Below are 23,361 nucleotides of genomic sequence, written 5' to 3'. Positions count from 1 at the left end.
TGGCAATGGAAAATACTGAACTAATGTGAGCAATGGAAATGAAAATTGTGGTTGTCATCATCATCTTCCTAACCACACACGTATATACTACCTGGACTTGTGCAAAGTGCTCAACACTGCCCCACACATGACATCCTTGTCTTAAACTGAAGACATCAATTTGACAGGCTGACCACTCGGTGGATAAAGAACTGGCTGGATGGCTACATGTCGTCAATGGCTCAATGTCCAGCTGGAGACCAGTAACAAGTGGTGTCCCTCAGGGATCAGTGTTGGGACCGGTCTTAAACGTTTAATATCTTTGTCGCTGACATGGACAGTGGGATTGAGTGTGCCCTCAGCAAGTTTGCTGATGACACCAAGCTGTGTGGTTCGGTTGATCCGCTGGAGGGAAGGAATGCCATCCAGAGGGACCTTGACAGGCTTGTGAGGTGGGCTGATGCCAACCTCATGAAGTTTAACCATGACAAGTGCAAGGTCCTACACCTGGGTCAGAGCAATCCCAGGCACAGCTACAGGTTGGGCAGAGAAGAGATTCAGAGCAGCCCAAGGAGAAGGACTTGGGGGTGTTGGTCGATGAGAAAATGAACATGAGCCAGCTGCAGTGTGCGCTCACAGCCCAGAAAGGAACCGTATCCTGGGCTGCATCAAAAGGAGTGTGACCAGCAGGTCGAAGGAGGTGATCCTGCCACTCTACTCTGCTCTCATGAGACCTCACTTGGAGTATTGTGTTCAGTTCTGGTGTCCTCAACATAAAAAGGACATGGAACTGTTGGAACAAGTCCAGAGGAGGCCACGAGGATGATCAGGGACTGGAGCATCTCCTGTATGAAGACAGGCTGAGAAAGTTGGGGCTGTTCAGCCTGGAGAAGAGAAGGCTGCGTGGAGACCTCATAGCAGCCTTCCAGTATCTGAAGGGGGCCTACAGGGATGCTGGAGAGGGACTGTTCATTAGGGACTGTAGTGATAGGACAACGCGGACTAGGTTCAAACTTAAACAGGGAAGTTTAGATTGGCTATAAGGAGGAAGTTATTTACTGTTAGGGTGGTGAGGCACTGGAATGGGTTGCCCAGGGAAGCTGTGAATGCTCCATCCCTGGCAGTGTTCAAGGCCAGGTTGGATGAAGCCTTGGGTGATATGGTTTAGTGTGAGGTGTCCCTGCCCATGGCAGGGGGTTGGAACTGGATGATCTTGAGGTCCTTTCCAACCCTAACTATTCTGTGATTCTGTATCACATGCATACACACCCCCTTAAAATACCCAAGCTATTATTTCCAATACTATGTGCTCCTCACACAGGAAACAAACATCTTAAGCCTATAACCCCCTTAAATAATAATAGAAAAAATTGTTCCTTGTACAAACTCCAAATGAACAGAAACTATCACAGTACAGTGAAGTATCTGTACTTACCTTTGCACTTGCTAAAAAGCCTAGGGATATGGCAACTCTGGCTCTCAGGTCTGGTCTGTCTTTGGGCCACACATAAGACAACATTGCTCTGATGATCTTTTTGGCATCTATTTCTTTCAGCTATTGGAAAGAACAAAAGCACTGCATCATAAAGAGACCCAAGGAAGCAAAATAAGTATAAATAACAATAAAGGATTAAATAATAAATAAGTATAAATAAAAATGAATTTAATACATTTGGATCACTTCTGTATTTTACTGGATAGGCAACAGACACTTCATGTTTGAGACTACGACTGCAGACTGAAATTTCAAGTTGTCAGTTTTTAGGTAATAAATCCTTGACACATTGCTAAAAGAGATGAATTGCTCTTAATTCACATGTCCTCAAGAGTGCAAGTGCAGCTAGCTGTAAGTGGAATACAGAAAAAGCCACAATTCACCATGGTTTAAGTACTTCACAGAACAAATAAACTGGTCCTTCTTTTTTATCTTCTTAAGATATGCTACAAAATGGGTTGGTATTTCTTCTTTGGAAGCTGTTTTAACATAGCACAGAAAAAATGGGAGGAAGAAACGCAACATGTGAAGTTAATGAAGTGACAAAAACCCAAGGAATGAAAGAACTCTGAAAGGTCTACAATAAACCTTAGTAGTTTGAAGAACATTCATGAGACACAACAGAATACAGTGTAAACCACCAGCATTTTAGCACCTAAAATATCTGAAACAGAGCAGTTATGTTAACATATAAATTCAACTGAATATGGATTTCAGCTCTGATTATTTGGTTGCAAATTTAAGCATTTCCAACAATTCCCTTCACAGTTTTTTGGTCTTCTTATAATCTTTGCTGAGAAGTGACAAACATTCTTACTTTGCCCATGTTTTTAGGGCATACAGTCCATCAGTGGGTGCCCAATGAAACTATAACTACCAGAAAGAAAACTATTCTAGTGGCCTTAACTCAGCTTTCAACATCACCACCTGATTTAACAGACTGGCCCCCTGAAGGTGGATAACCAGGCTTCATAAGGCAGATGATGTAAATGGCCACATATCAGCTTAACTGATTATGCCCATTTTTAATGAATTCAAGCAGGTTCTTCTCCAAACCTCAAATTTTGCTCTAAACAAGACTGCAGTTCAGTTAACAAGGCTTTTTGAGAAATATTAGGGGTTTTGATTTGAGCTTTTTTTGTGTGGTTGTGTTTTGGGATTATTTTGGTTTGGTGGTGATTTTGGTTGTATTTTTTTTACAGAAATACAAGTTATTTTACAGATGGACAGAAGTCTGTATCACCTACTTGAGAGATACATTCCACTAAACTCCCAAGCTACATATATTAACTAGCTGAAGCCTAGACCATGCTACTGAATCAAGAAGAACAGCATATGCAGTAACATACAGAACAAGCATCAACAACTCATTTTTCTCTGCTGATTACCCTGGGGTTAGCTTGACAGACAGGAAGGTTATCTAAAGCTGAAGGGAGGGCAGCAAATAGCAGCTAATCTCTCAATTTCAGGCAATATTTTGTAGTCAGGGGCCGGGGGGGGGAGTGGGGGGTACAAAATGTTAGTCCACACCTTTTAAAGATGACTTACCATTACAGAAGCTTGTCAAAAGGGTCAGTTTTAATGTTTCCCTCACTCTAATGTGTACTTTAAATGCTCCCTCCTTGACTTTGAGAAGAAACCAATTCAGAACAGAAATTCTATGGTAAGGTCCAGTGTGAATGAGCAAGAAAGGAGAGTCCTGTTAAAAGGTAAGATTGCTAAGGCAGCCAGGGAAGCCAACCCTATACAGGTAAGCTTTTCATAGCACTAGAAAACTCATCTCAGTGTTTCTAGTCATAGCTTCAAAGCAAACCAAAGGGTAAGAGATATTGCATTTTGTCAGCAACTGTAAATGTATTGGAGCATTACACAGTATAAGCACATTCCAAAGGACCTTTAAAAAATGGATATAGGGAAGATGTGTATTTGGAGACAGAATGCAAAACTGCTTCCTTTGCATCCTACCCATTCAGGAGATGAAGTATCTGCTGCAGCACATACATAAATCTTTCCATCTGAGCTGAGGATATGCATAAATAGCAGTTCAAACATTTGGAAAATATCTTTGATCACCACTTAGAGGTTAAAAGGAAGTTAAAAAGAGGTATCGCTTTAACACAAAAGATACTAGAGCATCAGAGCAGTTCTAATTATATGTTGCTATTGGCTAGTCAGACTTTGCACAGAAAAGCTATTAAAAAGAACAAAATCCAAGGGCTGCATAGAAGGAATCTATTTCCTTTCCTTCATGGCTCTGAACAGTGACAGAAGTAAATCCATTCAGAAAAAGAAGTTAGAAGGCAGCCAGCCATTTGCCAAAGGCCTTGCAAAGGAACAAGGAGAAATATCAAAGGAGATGCAAAATGCACACATATTACATCAAAGTTTACCATGAAATAAATGTTACCATTGCACAGAAACATGGATTGAAAATGGTTTAAATACGCAAGTGGCAACATTAAGAATTAAAATGAACAATCTGTTTAATTGACTCAGGGCCTTTTTTAATTCTCCGCTTATATAAAAAGGTTAAGGGGTGCATTTCTTTTATGTCCCTTTAAATGGCAGCAATGTTTTTTGGGAAGGGAGAGAGTGTTCCCACCATCTAGACACCTTTTTCAGCTAGATCACTTCACACTAGCTCACTACCTGACCATACAGTGACCTATGTAGCAAGACACCAAGGTGAGGAAGGAGGTAGGATTCTTTCTTCAGTTCCCTTATCAGCTTAAATATATGTCAAACTAATGCCTGAATTCTCCTTCCAAACTTTGGGAAAGAAATAGTGAGTCTTTTGTCTTCATACTATGGATCCCTTCACAGAATGCAAGCATACTAAATAGCAACTGAATGAACTGGTGGTGGTAGGGAAAGGCTATCAGGGTTCTATCATGACTATCAGTCTTTCCATAAGCAAGCAATATATGTCTGCTTGGCAGCAAGTCAGGAACCACAATTTTTGTATACAGAACATACAGGAATAAAAGTAACCCACAAAAAACCCCAAAGGTGGTAGAGAACAGCAATGGTTTCATTTTCAGCATTCAGTACATCAGCCACTGCTGGAAGCAAAGATTACATTGTAAAAGAACAGATGTGTCAGCTTCTCCCATAGCTCCTTGAAGATTCCATTCCCTTCATTTTCACTGAGGACCTCTTGCCTTTTGCACCCAATGTTCCTCTTTAGTTTTTCCACTCTTTGCACATTTCACCTCTCGTACAGCTAGCCCTTGCTGCTTTCTCCTGGACAACAGCTGATACTTCTTTAGTTACACAACAGCCTTTAACTGACAGCATCATATATTAACTACATTATAGCTCCATTTATTGGAATAAAAAAGTCCGGAGATTGGCTTATCCAGGAATAGCTGCTAGCAATGGGTGAACGCAGAATGCCACGGAATATTTACACTGCCTAGCAGGCTAAAAAAACACCAGCTGGCATCCAAATTTCTGGCTAACATATTCCTAGGGAGTTCTAATGCTAAGGAACATTCACTGTTCCTTAACGTTACTAGTGTTTTGGCAAACACAACCTTTCATTTCCTTTCCAACCCAAGAAAACCCTGAAATGTAAATCTGTGAATGATGCCAAGCTGCAGACCTTTGAAAAGTAGAAAGTAAAAAAAGTAATGTAATCTTTATAATGATTAAATAGATCTGTCCTGGAAGTTGCCCATCACATATTAGGGTCAGTTAAAAAAATGTCTGCATTTCAGGAAATAGCTGTTTAAAGAAAAGAACAAAGAGCCCCTTGAGGTATTTCTGAAGATAGGTCAGTTGTGAAAGTGAGTCTGTGAAATGGATCTGCAGATGAATTCTATGACGGTGAGTTTGTTCTAGGGATATACAAAAAGTTTTCCATGGAGTTCTGAGAAATGAAGGGGTTTTTTTGACAGCAAATGGGAATTATTCATCCCCAGGTGATCAGAAATTCTAGTAGGAAAATAAACCCCAAAGAACCAATAATGACGCTCAACAGATGCATGATCACCAAAGCAACAACACGGGATAATACTCTCCTCCCATTTCCAGGACAAATACAATCCATAATAATTCTATTCCATAACATACAAAATTACAGGACACTCTACTAGATTTACAGTCTGTTTTGCCTAGATCTTTGGAACAGCCTTACATGTTGCAAGGAGGATCTTAAAATTAGCCTGACATTTATGTTACATGCAGGGCCAGTAATACTGTTGGGTGAAGATGTCCGATTATTCTGTTTCCCTTTGTGCCTTATGCAGAAAAGACCACAGATGTTGGGTAAACCAAGCTGGTTATGAAATTCCCTCTTACTACCAAAGCATAAATTTTAGCAGCATCTCTTCTGACCTCTACCTGTAACACAAACAGGTTTGAATTCAGTGAAGGGAAAACTCTGGGATCAAAATTAAGAAGAAATCCTAGGTTTAACTCTTCAGTTTCTTTACAAATGAGGCTGTAGGAAAGACATCATCAGAACATTTAAGCATGAGCAAATCTGCGCTGAAAGACCTCCTTCTGCACTGAAATTCCAGCTGGTCATCAACATGGTCTTCACTAGATTTGGGAAGATCCCACACAAGTTCGAGCAAGTTATAAGCATCGCACTGACTGATTCTGTGTGACACATCAGAAATAACTTTGCACAGGAAGTGAGAAAATGAAAGTTACATAAACCCAAGAGCTTTGATTTTGCAATTTTAATCATGCAAAGTTTATATTGTGTTGTTTTAACCAAAAGCTTGCCTCATTTTCTCACTTTAATCATTCAGTCTAATAAAAGATACTGCTGCTCCTTACATACCTACCGTACTTAACATGCACTTCCTGAATATAAATACAGCCAAGCCACATCAGATGCATAAACATCAAATCCAAGTAAAAATACATGCAGTTTAATTACTTCCCTCCCCCTTCAAATGCAATTTTACCAAAAGATGCACTAACTGGTATTCACAAGCTAATTTCTACTACCCCAAGTGTCAAGTAACAGGGATGTATCAGTCAGAAACAAGAACAACAAACCACAATAAATTACAATGGAACATGCTTCCCATGAAAAAGAGTCTGACAAAAAGCAGGCCAAATGCAAAGGAGTATCTGACACAAAGATTGTGTTTTCAGTAAAACAACTGAAGCACTTGAACAGTTATTACAAACTTTCAGTGATTTAGGAGCTAGCAAACCAACATCAACAATTAAACAGCATTTACTTATCTGCCAATACAGTTTTCACCAAGTTGTTGCTTGGGGTCAGCAGCTTTTTTTGGGAGGGGGAAGAAGCTGATCACATTTTCACTTAAAAAGCAATGCTAATTAAGGAAAATTAAGCAAGTTTTTACCCCTTCCTTTGGGTCTGTATGAAGCCCTCCACCTGCATGACCATGCCAACATGTTCTCTTTTCTATCAGTTGCCACCTCGGGAGGATCTGTGTGAAAATGAAAAGTCAATTTGCAAGAGCCTCAAGAAACATGCATGTAAAAGCCAACAGGAAGAACAGGTCTGGTTTGCCTCCCTTATCCTCCAACTGTATTAACTTGCTTTAATAAAACATATCACCTCTCTCTAAAAATCTTGCATTACTTATGGAAACAATAGTAAGAAAGGGACTATAGATCTTACAGTATAGTAAAGACCACGTTCCAAGTAGCCAGGAGCTGAAGATGACAGAGCCTCCTGTTAACTGGGATATTTAAAAACTGAAAAGTGGACTAAAAACATTAAGAAATTGATGTTTTGGAGGATAATTGTACTCTCACACATTAATGTATAAAGTGGAATACATTTAAGCAGTAATAATGTACATAAAGAGCGACAAGGTTCCCTGCTAAATAAACACAGAGGAAGCTTCTGAATTTATTAATGCATGTACATGTACTACATGATAACAACTCGCTACCACTAGGCATTTGTCCAAGTTCAATTTTGAAGTGCCTGTCACTAACAATGGACATGGTAAAGCTTTTCAAGAAGAGTCTGCATTTTGTTTAAGACACTTGCTGCATGTTTACCATCTCCAGGTTCAAGTGATGTAAAAGCTCTTTAAGAATTCCATTTCATGTGCATGGTTTGACAGCAGACCTCAGGGCTTCCCAAATCTAAATTTCACTGTCTATATTTTAAGGAAAAACATTATAAAACCAAAGTAGATTTCACACTTTGAAGTCCTGATGACCCTCAAACAATTTTTAGCTGCTTGAGACAGTTTGATGAGTGGTTATTTATTAAAATTAGAAACCCCAAAACAACAAAACCCAAGACAAACGCATTTCCCAGCTTCATTCAAGCAAAGTGTGTTACTGAGAAACATGTCATCATTATTCCATGAACAGTAAAAACTGCAGCTTCCTTATGTTTACATGATGTTAAGGCAAGCAGGCTTCCCAGGAATAAGAGCCTGACATCCCGACATTCAAAATGATAAGAATAAATTTCCATGGTTTCTTGATATTCCACAACCTAAGCAGTTGTGGAGTTTCTAAGCAGAATTCTGAAGTAATAAAGCCCTACAAGGAAAACAGTTTCCTGTGCATTGATACTTTCTATGCCTGACAACAGGAATTTCAGTATCAATACACAAACCCTACGTTTTTAAGAACTGTTCTTTGTAAGTTACTGTGTTATTATCAGTTTCTAGAGATTCAAAGGGACTTCTTGAGGAGACTGCAACACTGAAGCCTCTAACAAAACCTATCTCCTTTTCTAGAGGCAGACACAACTTGCCATTTAAACTGCTGCACTTCAAAACTGTAAATAGTGAAGTAAATGAACTACCCAGCAAACTAAAGTGAAAAAATGCTCCAAGGGCTTGAGTTTCCTCTTGACCTGCAAGCAGGAAGAGAACCAATTTATACCTACCTCTGAAGCCTCTAATAACGGCCTTGTATAATCTCCCCCCAGACTGTGCCATGATCTTTGCTTGCAGATTGGTGGAACCTACAGAACAAAAAGGGGGGGGGGAAGTGAAAAAGGAGTCGTGCAGAACATGCACTTCACATTCAGAGAATATTCGTCTAGCTCATGTAAACAAGCAGAACATGAAAACAGAGCAGATGGCTTTGTTCCTTAACAAGTGACCACAGAAAAAGAGAACTAGTGGGGAGCAGCTGTAAAATAAATTACATTCAACCATTAAAAATGCCAGTGACAATGAACCTCCCTCTTCCCTGAATCCCCACTCCCATCTGGCTTTGTTTCTTTTGTACCATGAAAGCACCAAGTTTTCCCTTTCTTCCCATTTCAATTTCCTCCCAGGTTGGCTTCTGATTTGTTTCAACTATTCTTTTGTTCAGTTTTTCATTATAAATTGTTATTCTTATGCTTATAGGTTCTGCCATTTCCAATCCCTCTTTGCTTGGCTCATGCCATGCCTGTCTCACAGACCACAAGGCTAATCAAAGCTGCAGCTCCTCACTGGAAAGCACTGGGGCTATCAGAGATTAGAACATGCCTGACTACAGGTTTTAGGTAGGCAGGACATGAGACACCCAATATCATATACCCATCGATGCATCTTTAATAGATACCCTGCTAGGCACCAACTGCAGGATGCTTACATGTTACACTGAAAACAATTACATTTCCCTAAGAGTTTCAAAAGACCATTCATTTTCCCTACATGGACCAGCTGGAAGTGTTTCCCCAGTGGCAAAACAGGGGCCTCTCCTTCGGTTTGCAATGACGGTGCCACATCATCTTTGACACACTCGATATTAAATCTTTTACTGCCCTGTTGCAATATTAACCACGCACCTCACGCTATAGAAAAATCATTACCACAGAGCAAAATCATAGAAGAACTGCTCATCAGCCCAAGGCAAAGGACAAGTATCATAAAAAGGGTATTTTTAACCTTGTCAGGCAGCAGCACTGCTGTATTTTATACCCTGCCTTAACCATTCCTTTGCTCCTGTCCTAAGATACATACTGTAAATTATAATTTAGTCAGTCATTTTAAAGGAAATTAAGATTACTCCCCCACAAGTTGCCACATGGGATGTGCTTATTTCAAGTACTTCCATTATATGACATTACATACAAAGAAATGCTTCCAAGACCTGGGTTAAATGCAGGAGCTGCAGTTATAAAGCACTTCACTGTAGAAATACTCATAATTTTACAGGTTCATGTCCATCTAAGTAATACATTCTCCATATGAAAAGCAACGGTTTCATCAACAGAAAACATAATGGAAAAAGAGAAGGACTTCAAGATGCCTCAGCACATCTCAAGTTAATGCAAACCAATGCAGTCCTTACAAAGGCACGGTTGAGACAAAAGTTCCCACCAACATGGAAGAGGAGTAGGAGGCACTCCTGCCAAGGCATCTGGGCAGTACCTAGAATCCAACACCCAGCTAAGCTGTATAACCAACACAAAAGGCAGCAGTGTTTGTAACTCAGCAGTCACCTCAACACAACTCCACCTGCTTCACCAGTCAGAGGCCATTCAGGCAAATGGGTTAAACTATGACAATTTAGAATTTATAGTGGAGACATGATCCAGGGCAAGAAGCTACATCCAGCAAGTCCTACATACACACCAATGAGATTGAGTTCCTGTCTCCTACAACCTAGAACACATTTGGTACACTGAAAACCCCAGTATCCTTACACCAGCATTTATACTTCCTCAAACACCTGATACTGATAAAAGACCATTAAGACAAGTTAAGAGTTTAGGGGCTGATGAATCACTGCTCACAACTGTGCTTTGGTTCCTCTTAGGACAACACATCCATAACCCCCCCAGGGCAGCACCATTCTCTCCTGCTTGGCCTCTTAAGAGAAAGAAGAGTACTGTAAGAATTGAAATCCAGGTATTTAACTCTTTATTCCTGGCAGATAAGAGCACACAGCAGATGCTCCAACAGCTACTGGAAATAAGCTAATTACTGTCCTAGAGTGTACTCCTAGGACATAATAAAAATATTTTACTAATAATCCATATCCTTTGACCCCAAAGTCTTCAAGTTCTCTTCTGACTGATGCATGCAACAAATAACATTACAGCAACAACTTCAACTGAAACACCAGCAGATCTAATCTCAATGACTACAGCAGATAGCCTACTTACTTGACTGAAGCTATAAACTGTCACGGGGTTACAAGATGAATACAGTAAAAAGATTAAAAGATTTGCATAAAGTACACAGGAAATCTTGTTCTTATTTTCAGTCTTGAGCCTGGAAGACTGGAAGTCTCAATCCTCTCCCAAGCTCCTGCCTAAAATCCAAGTCTTGGCAAAGAAACAAAGAATTAAACAAGGTGAACAATTTATTTCACTGATACATACCTGGCCATCATAGTAGTATTAGTAAAGCTGCCCAAATGAGTGGCATCACTCTCCACACATTCCTCACTACAACTCGTTCTCAAGAGACTTAAGACTACAAAGGAAAGGCATACCTAAACTTTATAGCAACAGATAAAAGTAGCAGGTTATTGCTTTAAAGGAATGGGAGCAAGTCCTGCTTCTTTCTAAATTTAAGAAATTATGCAGGGAACTTTAATTGTGGCATTTCCTAACTTCTGAATGCCTGACTCTACACCATTATGTTCTTTTAATGTATTTTTGGATATGATTCTAAAGGATGAAACAGATGTCTAGTACTGATTGCACATAAAAGTCATATTGCTGAAATGTCATGACTGTTGGTAGTAGTTTAAATACTATAAATGCAAACAAACAACAGGGTTTAAACACATTTGCACAAGGTCAAATCTACACTTAGAAGCTTCTCTCTGGAGTATGTTACATGCTGCTCCAAACATAATCTAATGGGGATGTTTGGGGTTTTTTAACTGTACAGAAAAGAGAACTGAAGGTAGGATTCAAGTACCTGTGCACTGTTCAAGTCCCACCTAATTTTGCCGAGTTTGCAAGGCAAACAAAAAGAGAAGATGAATAGGAAAGAGCAGAAGAAGAGAGAAAAAGTGAAAATATTCTGGTATAAATGTAGACTACACTGTCACCACTATGAACAATATAAACTTAACTGGAGTAAGGTTTAACAAGGGTCAAAATGCAATTGCTCTGTACGTATACCTAGAGCAAACAACACTAAGAAAGTTAACAAAATGATACCCACCCCCACCCCCCCATTTTACCAATCTACCCTCATATTTGGCTTGTTTTGGTAAAACACATCTCATTGGCAGAATAGAAAACCCATGCAGCATGACAGTAGGCACCCCAGTGTACACCACAGCACCCCTGTGCCCTCCTCATATTCCCCAAATGACTTTCAGATCAAGTTCCCGTATTCCCATCTGTTCCTTTTCATTATATATCCTTCCTCATGACGATTTTCAGTATTATTAGACATCCATTTTATACAGAGACATATGGGATTGCTTCCTCTATAAAGGGATTTTGATAATTCAAGGAGCACAGAAAGCACATATCTGTCAGTAAAGAAACTGCTGATTAATAGTTCCCATGCATCAAGCTGTTCAACTCCACCATCAAAGTCTAGAGAAAAGAATTTAGCAATGCACACAGACATGTGAAATGACAGCTGGACAATAAACATCACTGTCATTTCCCAGAACAGACCAGGCTTCAGGTAAACTAAAAAAGCTAACTGTAAAGAAGTGTAAGGAAAACGCCCCAAACTTCTCTTACAACCACTTCAGAGCAAGGGGTATTACTAAATTATGCAGAAGAACACATGCTTTATCACCTCATGTGGCAGCTGGAAGGGCAAGATAATGCAAGGGGAAAAGAAGTATCTTCTACTTTTTACCGTTAACCCTTGCAGTAACATACAAAGCTACACTTTCAAAACTGCTTAAGTCCTCTCTGAAAGAAACCCCTCTGTGTATTTATTGTCTTATAGAGAGTCCTACTAAAATAATTATCCTTAAAGGATTCTGGACCTTTTCAGTCAAATGCTGGTTTCCTTCCACTGATGTTTTAGATCAAACAGAGCTTTTGGATGTGGGCAAAACTGTTCCACAAAATATAAAGCAAACCCTAAGCTTCCTAATAAAGAAATACCACCTTCCAGAGCTTACCAAGCAGGCCACATCCAACATGTCCATTCTCTCCACTGGGTTCATTTCACCAGAGCTTTTTCCTTCCTTTAACCACATTTTTTCCTCACGAGTTAGGCTAGGGCTATCCTGTTTACCACTCTGAGCTGTAAAAACACAAACAAACCTCTGCTGCTTTGTGTAGTTACATCAGTAAAAGCACAACTGGGGTTGTACAGTTGATTTTACTCACAAAAGTGAATTCACTATAGAGCAAAGAGAAGTACCATGTTGCCAGTATAACTGTGTCACATCAGGTGTGCCCTCCCAGAAAGGCCCTATTTAGGTGCCATTCAGGAAAGATGTGCCATTAAAGCCACTCTCTGGATTTCACATGTGGTTGGGTCCTGCCAGTCTCCCATCCCAAGTGATGGGAGGGCTGGATCACAGGCATTTATTTCACATTTACTGCCCTTGGTTATACTCAACAACCTAATGCAAAATCTAACCCATATCTGTTACCTAGAATATAGCAATAAAGGTAATATAAGAGCTTTTCTGCACACTAAAGTACACCAAGATGTGGCAGCACACAGCAGCCTGGAGGCTTTCACAGAACAGTGCCATAAAACACTCCTTTCATTAAACCTTATTCCCAGATGACTGTGCAGGACGCAAGCTTAGGACCCCAGCAAGTAAATTTAAGTAGTTTTAAATGCAAACGCAGGTGTGTTTCTTCAATTTTTAACACATAGAAAAGCTTTCAGAATAAGCCCATTAAAAATATTTACAGCTCGCACTAGTGTATAACCATAGCAAAATAATCAAATAACTGGAGCGAAAATAGGATGCACATACTTGCTCCCAGAAGAGGTTTTAAACACTGAATGACCTAATTTATAAGAACCAATGGCTAATCTCTCTGAAATACAATCTGCTGAAGTGCCTCACCAGCTTTTGACAGTCACTTCTGTTGGTGCAGGGACAGTATTCATTGAGCTAGGTGAAAAATGAGAAGGAAAACTGAAATCACAGGACAGAGCATTTTCCTGTCAGCAAATTCAGTTAAATGTTAAGAAAATCATGGCAACTAGTCCCAAAATTTGTAAAGGCATTATAACAAACAACTCCAGAACACTGAGCTTGAGCCTCCTGCTAGATGATAATCAATTTGCACAACACACTTATGTAAAATGTGCTGTTTGTCATAATGTGGAGCTTGAAGCAGAATTACATTCAAAATCAGCAGACTGTCAAAAAAAAACCCAAAATGAATAATTGACCACTTTCTAACATGGAAATGCCTAGAAAACAAAAGGCCAAAGAGATGAAGCCTTGCACATACACACACGCTATAGACACAGCCTTAACTTCCTAGCTCAGAAAACCTAGTGCAAATCAACATTCAGCAACATGTGGCAATTCAAACTTTTCAGCAAGAATCTGCATTTCTCACATGAAAACAATAACATTCAAAAGGAAAAGGGAATGTTCATTAATACTGCTACACATTACCATGACAACATTGCTACTTATTCATTCACATCTAAAATATGTCCCCAGGAACACTGGGCAATACCGAGTACCCAGATATACTTCATCATATCCAAATACCAAGCAAAAAGAAATGTCAAAGAAACTTCAACTCTCAGCTTCTTGTCTTGCACTAGTTTCAGAATAAACCCCCCAAAGTCACTGTTTCAGCCCTCGTACATATATATCTCATCTATTAAGTAACATGAATTTGACTGCAGTCCATGACAGAATTCTGCCTGTCAAGGGCAACTAATCAAGGCAGGTGGCAGTGAAAAGCTGCTCATGGAACAGTGGTACTCCCAAGAAAGAACAAAGCTTATTACCAAACAGAAGTAGTGTCTGAGAGCCCATGGAAAGTTCATTCTTGATCTTTGAGATCCATTGCCTTCACTCGCTTTGAACACTACACATGAATTATTGAAAGCTGGACTTATGTGTACTCAATTCTCATAACAAAAGCAATCATTCACTGGAACACGTTACACTCTTACACCGCTGACGGAAACAACTCCAATTCCCATTTCCCTTCCCTATGTAACAGCAGAATTCGCTGTCAGAAGTTACCCTCGACACAAACGTTCAGCACCCATCCAAGGGCACTCTTTTTACGCCTTACCCACACAAACATGCCCAGACGCTCGGACACCGCGGCCACCGAGGGCAGGCTCAGCCCACAGCTGTCTCACCTTACCCACAACTTCACCGCTCTCGACCAAAACACTCCCCACACACCGAGACCGGAGCCCCACACCGGAGCCAGGCACCTGCCCTCCCGGAGAGGGGAGGCTGAAACGGGGCAAGGACGGCACAGGCCGCCCCGCCGGGCTCGGCTTGTGGGGAATGGGGCAGCACCGCTGCCCGGCGGCCGCTCCTCACCGCCCCCCCCCACCCCTCACCGCCCGCCCCGGCGCCCTCCTTCACCGGCCCTCGGCCGTGGCCCGGCTCCGTACGCACCTGGCCGCTCCGCGGGGCCGCCCGGGGCCGCTGCCGGCCGTTCCCCGTTAGCCACCGGTGCGAGCAGGCGGCGGCTGCCGCCGGAGGACGGAGCAGGGTGAGGGCGAGCAGCCGCCGCTTACGGCCGGCAGCGGCCGCCAGGCTCCGCGGGGCCCCCAGCAGCGCCATCTTCGGCGGGGCGCGGAGCAGAGGATTGTGGGACGGCGGCGGACTCGATGGGAGGAGACCGGGGCGGGGCCGCGCTGAGGAGAGGGCAGAGTCGTCGCCATGATAGCCACGGTGCTCGGTGCCCGTTGGGGTCAAGCTCCCGGCCCGGGAGCCTTCAATCCGCCTCGATAGGGGTGTTCGTGACTAAATATAAAGTGACTAAAATAAAGACAATGCTTTTGAGAAACCGGACTGTTGAAGCACGGCGGTTCTAAAGCCCAAACCACGCAATACAAAGCATCCCTCATGTTGGTAGGCAGCTCCATTAATCCCTAGTGAGGCCACATCTGGAGCGCTGTTTCCCGTGCTGGGCTCCTCAGTGCAAGTAGAGAGGGTCCAGTAGAGGCCACAGGGATGATGAGGGGTCTGGAGCATCTCTCTGAGGAGGAGAGACTGCAGAAGACTGAGAGGGGATCTCATTAATGCACATAAATACCTCCCTCTCTGAAGGCATTGAAAACCTGCCTGGACGTGTTCCTGTGTAACCTGCTGTAGGTGGCTCTTCCAACTCTAATGATTGTGTGAATACAACCGTATATTATAAAGTCTTCTTCAGTAGGGTGCTTCTTGCCACCTGCTGCTTTCTCCACGCACAGCTGGACACCGGTGCTGCTGTCAGACAAGAAGGGGTTCCCAACCTGGTACACGTCCCTCTCAGCTGTTTTTGGGGACCCACACAGTGGTTTTCCAGGGCTCAGGCCCAGGCAGGCCTCAGCCCCTGGAGCCGTGAGGACAAGCTATGATCCCAATGACACATGGCACCGCACATCTCCACACAGACCTAATTCAGCGTCCCATGCCCTTCCTGGCATTAAGCTGTGAGCTACCTGGGAGAACTCCTTTGGCTACCACAGCCTGCAGATCGTGCTCAGCCATGGGTCCTGTGAGTCCAGAATCATGCAGCAATAGCGTGGTTCCTGATTTAGGACAAAGGCATGCCGTGGGTTACATGTACCATGGCCTGTATGCTCCCGTCTGATTGGCATGCAGAGCCAGGAGGAAGCTGTAACCGTGTGGCATTTTTAATGACATAAAGATTTCTTCAAAGCTACCAGAGCTTGACTACTGGTGCTCTTGCCTTGAGGGAGAGCCGTAAGCTCATTTGCAGGGAGAAAATACAGAGAGACAGAGAGAAAGGAAGAAGACAATTGGCTTAGAGCTGGTTTTTAATGAGGCTGGCTTTCTCCAGCCTGTGCTTTGATATGCAACTTTGCTCCTGACCAGGATTCACTTTAAGCGACAGAGGAGACATTTTTCTGTCACTAATCTAATTCTTCATCATAATTGCGTTTGGAGCCTGGTCTGAACAGTGCCGCCCTGTGGCATTGCTCAGAAAGATAAACAGAAATCCTAGGCTTATGGCTTCCATTCATCCACTTCCTTCTGCATGCTCTTTTCCATAGGGAAGTTTGACCAGGGAAAATGTGGTGATTGTGACAATTTGGCTGGGATAGCCTTGACGAACAGACTGGCCAGCACTTTTGGGTGATTTTAAACATGTCTGCAATGTTTCTACATGTGTTCCTGAGATAGCCTTTGTACATACACTGTATGTATGCAGATGCAGCACATCCTGGATCAAGCTGACCTGCAACACAGGCTCTGAGCTGTATGATTCACATCTAGTATTGTCACTGTACCGAGCTGTGTGGAATATCCTTTGTGTGGATAAAGGAGCCCCGAACTGTGGTATGGAGGGATTTAACACAGCTCTTGTTTCTCTCTAATGGAGATTTACAAAATCCATTTATTGTGTAAAACCTCACAATACTGTCCTGAGGTGACTGCATTACTACAGTCCTGCCTTCGTTACACAGGGAGAGAAGAGGGTCCACATACCTATACTGTGCGTCAGCGATGGAAGCTCTCACGTACTTCCAGTAAGACCCTAACATTCTAAAATGCCTAAAGGCAGAGTTCTGATCTGGAGGCAGGCACTTTGTTAATGATTTCTAGGAAAATACGAACTATTAATCCTCAGAGTTACACTGAAGAGCAGAGCAGCCACACACCCTTGAAGAGCTGTGTGGATTCCATTTGTAGCCAATTAAGTAAGTGGCATAAATTATCTGTGTTTTGAAATGTTACAGAAACGGCATTTTTCTTCTTAAAAAAAGACCCATGGTTTTGTCCACCTTTCCACTTGTCCTATATTTTGTATGGCAAACACGTTACATATTGCACCTACTGCTAACTCTTTTACAAGTTATTTAAAGTGTATCCTGTCAGTTAAATACCACAGGGCTACAGAACTATCTAAAATCCTGGCCAGAATGGCAGCCACTGAAAAAGGCTGTTTAACTTCCCCCATTTTAGATACAAGCCATTCAGGTTTTGGTTGGTTGGTTGGTTTTAGGGGTTTTTGGGTGGATTTTAGTTTTATTTTTTTCAGTGGGCTTTTCATTACACTTCTTTTCTCCTTAAATGATCTGTGCTGTATTTTGGTTATTTCATTTTGGTCTGTTCTGGAGCTTTGTGATTTTGCTCTGTGTTGTATTGGTTGTAGAATACATGCTGTTACATCCTCACTAAGTCTTTCTAAGCTTGGCCTTGCATTATTTTTACTCTGAATATTAGCCATCTGGCACTGTGTGCTGCAGCATTTAGTGCCACAAATAATAATGAAAAATATGATAGTATCTCATGCTACTTTAATGCAGAAATATAAGACAGAGGGTACAAAGCTTTAGGCAGATAATCTTAAAGCTGCCAAAGCATGCTGTTCCTTCTGCCCTTGTTTTCCATAAATGATCCTTTGATTGGAGACAGCAGTGGTAATGGGGAAGTCAGTGGTTGATGCACATTAATGAAACTGTGTTTCTTGTAGTTAATGAACTACAGTCCTGAAGAAAAATGGGTAGGAAAACTGCTAAGATTTATAGCTTTCTGTTCAGGTAGATGTGGGCACAGCCAGGATTATTAACTTACATTGCTACAGAGTCATTGGTTTCTAAGCATTCAACAAGTTGCCAGATCCTGAGGACCTTCCTTCCCCTCACCTCACTGGAGTCTCCTGAGTAAGGACCTTCAGTTTTGGTTATCACTCTTCATGGAAGATGCTACTGTGCAGGTAGAAATGGGTGTGATTGTAATGGCAGTGCAGTTTGAGACAGATTGTTGTGGTGTGTGTGGGAACATAATTATGTTGTCTGCATCTCGTAATAGGAATAGAATGACAAAATCAGCAGTTGTTTTTACTTGCAGTGGAGTCCAGGTAAGGGCTGCGGGACAGAATTCTGTGGGCAGATTTCTGGGCCTGTTTGGTGATTAAATGCAGACTGTGCTCCTTTCAAAGCTTAACAGAAACCTGTGTTCATATTACAGGCTCTGCCCTGTTCATTTCTGTCTCCAAGCCAAAGAATTCTGAAGGAAAGTACATAGGTGATTATCCAACAGGAATGTAGTAAAGTCTGAGGAAAATACGGAAGCCAGAGGGTTGGTTTTTGTTTTTTCTGAAACGGTTCCTGTGCATGCTCAGAGGACAGTGTGTGTAGAACAGTGCATGGGTGAATTAAGCTTCATACTTTAAATCCCTGCTGCTGGATTTCTTAAACCTCTCCTTTTCTTTAAAAACAAAGCTTTCAGAAATCAGAAGCAACACAAACCTGTCCCCCCCTGAACCTCCCTGATCATCCTGAATTGTATTTCAGAGATATCCTGAATTGGGCTTTCAAATCCGGGTTTCAGACAAACACCTGCTATTACTTCCTGCATTCCCTTGCTCTATTGGGGAGTTGTCCTGTGCATGGAGAAGCATAAATCAAACGTGGGGTTGGTTGCTCTGTGTGTGAGCAAACCAGCAGTGGGGAATCTGACTGCTGGGTTTTGCAGATGTATAAAGTAACAGAGGAAACCCCCCCAGATCTGCTTAACTTTGCAGACAAGAAACAGCTGTGAGTAACTGGAGCTGCCTCTGTGCCAGATTTACCGGTGGGACCAACTTCAGAACAATTCCAGAGCACGAACTGTGCTTTTCCCCTGGCACAGCAGGAAGTCTGCGAGTGGGAAGCAGAGACTTCAGTTCTGTTTCACACTGACCACTAAGGGGAGCTCTTCATTGATGAGATGGTGGTGTGCTATCAAGAGGCTCTGATAACCACCCCCCCAGATTGTAGTCCTCATTGTGTTACAAGTGTGTGCTGTACGTACCCTGATTGCAACTTTGTTTTTGTTCTCTAGGGTGAATAACTGCATTGGATTTTCTAACTACAAATTCTTCCTACTCTTCTTAGCCTACTCTTTGTTGTATTGCTTGTATATTGCTGCCACAGTCTTCAAGTATTTCATTAAGTACTGGACAGTAAGTCACAGACTTCAGTTATGTTTTCATATCCTGTTTGCATATGTGTGCTTATGAGTATCTCTGGCAGATGACTCTTCTCCTATAGAAGGAAATAAGTGTTTCTTCTGCTTGTAGGATCCCCCTTGGCTTTAAACTTTCCCAAGCCATTGCTGCTCAGCTGTAATGCTGCCTGGTTGCTATAGCTGAGTTCAGGGCTTCTGAGTATGCCTCATATTGCAGGAGCTGCCAGATTTTAATGTATATACACAGGAAATTCAGCATAATGTAAAGAGGGCTTCAGTAGCTTGTGCCTCTTATCCCCCAGTTTAAACTGTTGATTAGCTGCATGGCCAGTAGTAAATATCCATATATCAGACTTTAACTGTCCTCTTCATATTTAAAAATAATACCTCCAGTCACCTGATGACAAGAAAATATATTGAAGAGAAGGGAAGCAAGGTAACATAGAGATGGGGATGGCTATGAAAGGAGGAGAAGACAAATCAATTTCTGCTACAAAAACATTAAAAAGCTTTTTAATGTTTTTCTTTGGTATTTCCCTTCATCTCTGAAAGTAATTTCTTAGTACAGTAAATTCCAAGTTCGTAGTGTAGACAAAGTTTACTTGTTGTTAGTGCAGTACTTTCTTATATACAAGTACTAGAACAGCCTGGTTGTAAATAGTTACACCCTCTGTGGTTTTCACTAGTACAAACTTATGGTGAACTTTTGGACTTGCTAATGGTGAGTGAACTTCCACCTGATTTAATCACAGAAAGATGTCCTGAACACATAAGCACACCATTACCGGCTCTAAAAGTGGTTTGTGAAGTTAGTAGATACATTCCCATGTTTTTTTAGCTGCTTATATATAAACAGGAAGTGACACCAGGCACTGTAAAACAGCAATTAAGACAGTGTTGAGGACCATCACGTCATGCCCATCCCAGGGGCTTGTCTTAGTGTTTACTTTGAAATCATTCCTAATGCAAGATAGAAAGAAGGGAAATTATCAGCTCTGAGGTTTTCCTCCATCTATCCAGCTGACAGATGGTGTTGTCATTTTGTCGCTGAGATCCAGAAGAGAAAACCTTGTCTGGGATTAAGCTTTCATTAAAGGGCATCCAGATTTAGGACATCCATAGCCAAACCATCTTCATCTTTTCATTCAGACCTTCACTTCCATGAATTTCCTAGGATTTGTACCTTTGGTTTCACAACTCATTTTAACATTCCCTTTGAATGATTTAGTGTACCCCAACCCTATCTTTAGAAATGCTTTTTTTCCTTGGATAGAGTGAGTTGGAAACATCTTCTGTCTATACAATAAATGGTATTTCTTAATAGTCCTTCTGGTGCTTCAGCAGAAAGCATTCACAAACCCATTAGCAATATTCATGAGAAGATATATTAGTATACCTATTAATTAGCAGTGCTCCCTTGACTTGGATACATTCTTCGCACAGTGAAGCTGGTTTCTTATCGACATATAAGGTTCCAGCTCTGCTTCTCTGATAGACTATAAATAAGCACTTGGTTTGCTACTATTTCTTGATCAGGATTAAACGCAGACATAATCAGACATATTCAGGATGAGAATGGGTTTATAAGGAACAATATCAACCTTGGCTTTGAGGATTCTGTGATAAAAACTGAAGCTTCAAAGGCCTGAATTAATATACCTATGTGAATCATTCAAATCAGTTTTATAGCTTTTTATAAAGCCTCTTGTTTTATTGCAGTTCATTCTTTCATTCTGCCCCACATTTCACAGTTCACAACCATCTGCAAATGTAAATTTTTAAGACCATTCTGACTACATTTCCCCCCATTCATCTGTTTTGAAATAAATAAATTAATTCCAGTTTATTGCCTCTGAAGTGCCTGGATTTTATGAGGTATGTAATACCTCCACACTGGAATTTCTGTGCTTCTGCACTACACCCCATGTAGAGTTCTTACAGGAAAAACTATCTAAATGCCCATTTCTGTTATCTTTCATTAGGCAGATGATGCTTTCAAAGTGTTGAGAAAACACGAGCAAAATAGTTCTTCTGCCAACACCCCATATGTCAGGGGTGTCTTCATTTTAACCTTCATTTTGCTGTTGGGGATGCTGCAACACCCCTGACACAGCTTAAGCTACTGCTCAGTGCACTCATCTTGTGCTCAAGCCCTGGTTTGTTGCTGACGCAGCTCTCAAAGGACTGGTGGCTGTACTCTGGAGTACACCCAAGTTCACCCCTCTATTGGTACAATATTAGTTTGCCACAGTATTTTAGCATTTCATATTTTAGTATTGGCACCATAGTATTTGACAGTGCTTTGGGACGTGGTGTGGAAAAAGTCCAGATTAAATACTTCTTGAGATTCTATTCACAAATCTCTGTGGTGTCATTTCCACTCCCAGAGCTTCTATTTCTTCTACCAAGCTGCCTCTGTCAACTTTTCCAAGTGCCATCTCTGGAGCATGCATTGATTTCTGTCTGTCTCCAAGGAGATTCTCTGCTTCTACAGCTAAATCTGCAGAGAAACAGATTTATTTTGTGGCAACCTACTTGAAACAGTGTAAGTTTATAAAACTGGCCTGTTAGCTTTCTGTGGCTACAGCATGAGCTTTCTTCTCCAGGTTAGGTCACTTGAGAGAAGGAGTTGTCATGCTTATGAGCATGGTATGTATACAGTCACCTTTTCTTTCTGTGTCTTCCTTAGGGTTTGTGCAGTGCCTTGTACAAGTACCAATAAGCTGGTATCATGGAAATAAACTGATATCAAAAGGAGAAAGAGAAGATTTGAGCTGGAAAAAAAAGACTGAAGAAGTCTGGGGAGGAAATAAATCCAGCAACACTAGAGAGTCATTGAAGAAGGAAGAGCAGGTAAAGGAAAATTTGCATGGAAAATATTCATATAAAATATATTAAGTACCTTATTAGTCTTAAAAATATAGAAAAATAAGCCAATATGCATTAAAGTGGAAAATGTAAATTCTTAAGGTTGTTTTTGTTTTTTTTTTCTCAGTTCATGATAATGGGCTGTTAAAATTAATTATAAAATTTCCCATCAAATACCATGCAACATTTGATATTTTGAGTATATACATACCTAGGTAATGACAGATTCTTCAGTGCAGATACATTTCTCATGCCTTAGCCACTTGAAATGCCCTAAATGAGAGAATACCAATTATCCCATCCCAATTCTACTGTGAGAATGATTTTGCAGATCTTTACCTTTCCTGTATTTAACTTCTTCCCCTTACTCCTCAGTCTCCTTCCTTCTCTCATCACTAAGAGTTACTCATCCTTCTTAAACATTTACAGCATGGGGTGCAGTGACCTGTAAACTCACCCGCAGGCATTTAGCACTTTTTCTTCCTTTCTCAAACCTAATCACCTCCTCCCCACAATCCACTGATGTGTTTCTGCAGTGTTAGATGATTGACAGAACGTTATTTTCTGTATTCAATCAGAACATTAAACATTCCTGTTTGTACTTCACGAGAGGAATCTTTTATTTCTTGTGCAGTTAGCGATTATTTCAGAACGTTAAAACTGAATTAGAGATTATTCTGTATAAAGAATGAACTGAATGATTAAATGCACGTTTTCCATCTTCAGTTCAGGGTCTCACTTGAAGTACGTGAGAGCTTCTACCACCAACACACTGTACAGGTATGTGGAGCCTCTTCTCTCCACGTGTAACGAAGACAGGACTGTAGTAAGGCAGCTACTTCAGAACGGTACTGCGAGGTTTAACACTACCTGTTGGTGAGTGATTTGTGAATCCCCGTTAGAAAAGCACAAGACCCGTGTCACATCCTGCTGTTCGGAGCTGTTACCCTCACACAGGATAGTCCATGCTGCACATGCCGGGTGCGGCGATAAGCCCGAGCAGGGACCATAGAGCCGAGAGGTAGCGCTGCGGAGCGAGCCGGGCAGGGTCT

The 23,361-nt window shown here is 41.5% G+C and overlaps 1 protein-coding gene across 1 annotated transcript in view; it reads right to left on the bottom strand.

The window, feature by feature from the left end:
• Positions 1-15,098, bottom strand: part of ABCB7 (ATP binding cassette subfamily B member 7) — a 38,596-nt gene extending 23,498 nt beyond the window's left edge. The window contains exons 1-4 of the mRNA XM_034064248.1: positions 14,930-15,098; positions 8,322-8,399; positions 6,805-6,891; positions 1,415-1,534 (exon numbers count right to left, since the gene is read on the bottom strand). Of these exons, the coding sequence (XP_033920139.1) occupies positions 1,415-1,534; positions 6,805-6,891; positions 8,322-8,399; positions 14,930-15,097 (453 nt within the window). The 5' untranslated portion in view covers position 15,098. The remainder of the gene's footprint in view (positions 1-1,414; positions 1,535-6,804; positions 6,892-8,321; positions 8,400-14,929) is intronic.
• Positions 15,099-23,361: the final 8,263 nt, after the last annotated feature.

This window comes from Melopsittacus undulatus, chromosome 6 (genome assembly GCF_012275295.1).
Source record: "Melopsittacus undulatus isolate bMelUnd1 chromosome 6, bMelUnd1.mat.Z, whole genome shotgun sequence".
Lineage (NCBI taxonomy): Eukaryota > Metazoa > Chordata > Aves > Psittaciformes > Psittaculidae > Melopsittacus > Melopsittacus undulatus.
This window is presented reverse-complemented; position numbering and strand designations above follow the sequence as displayed.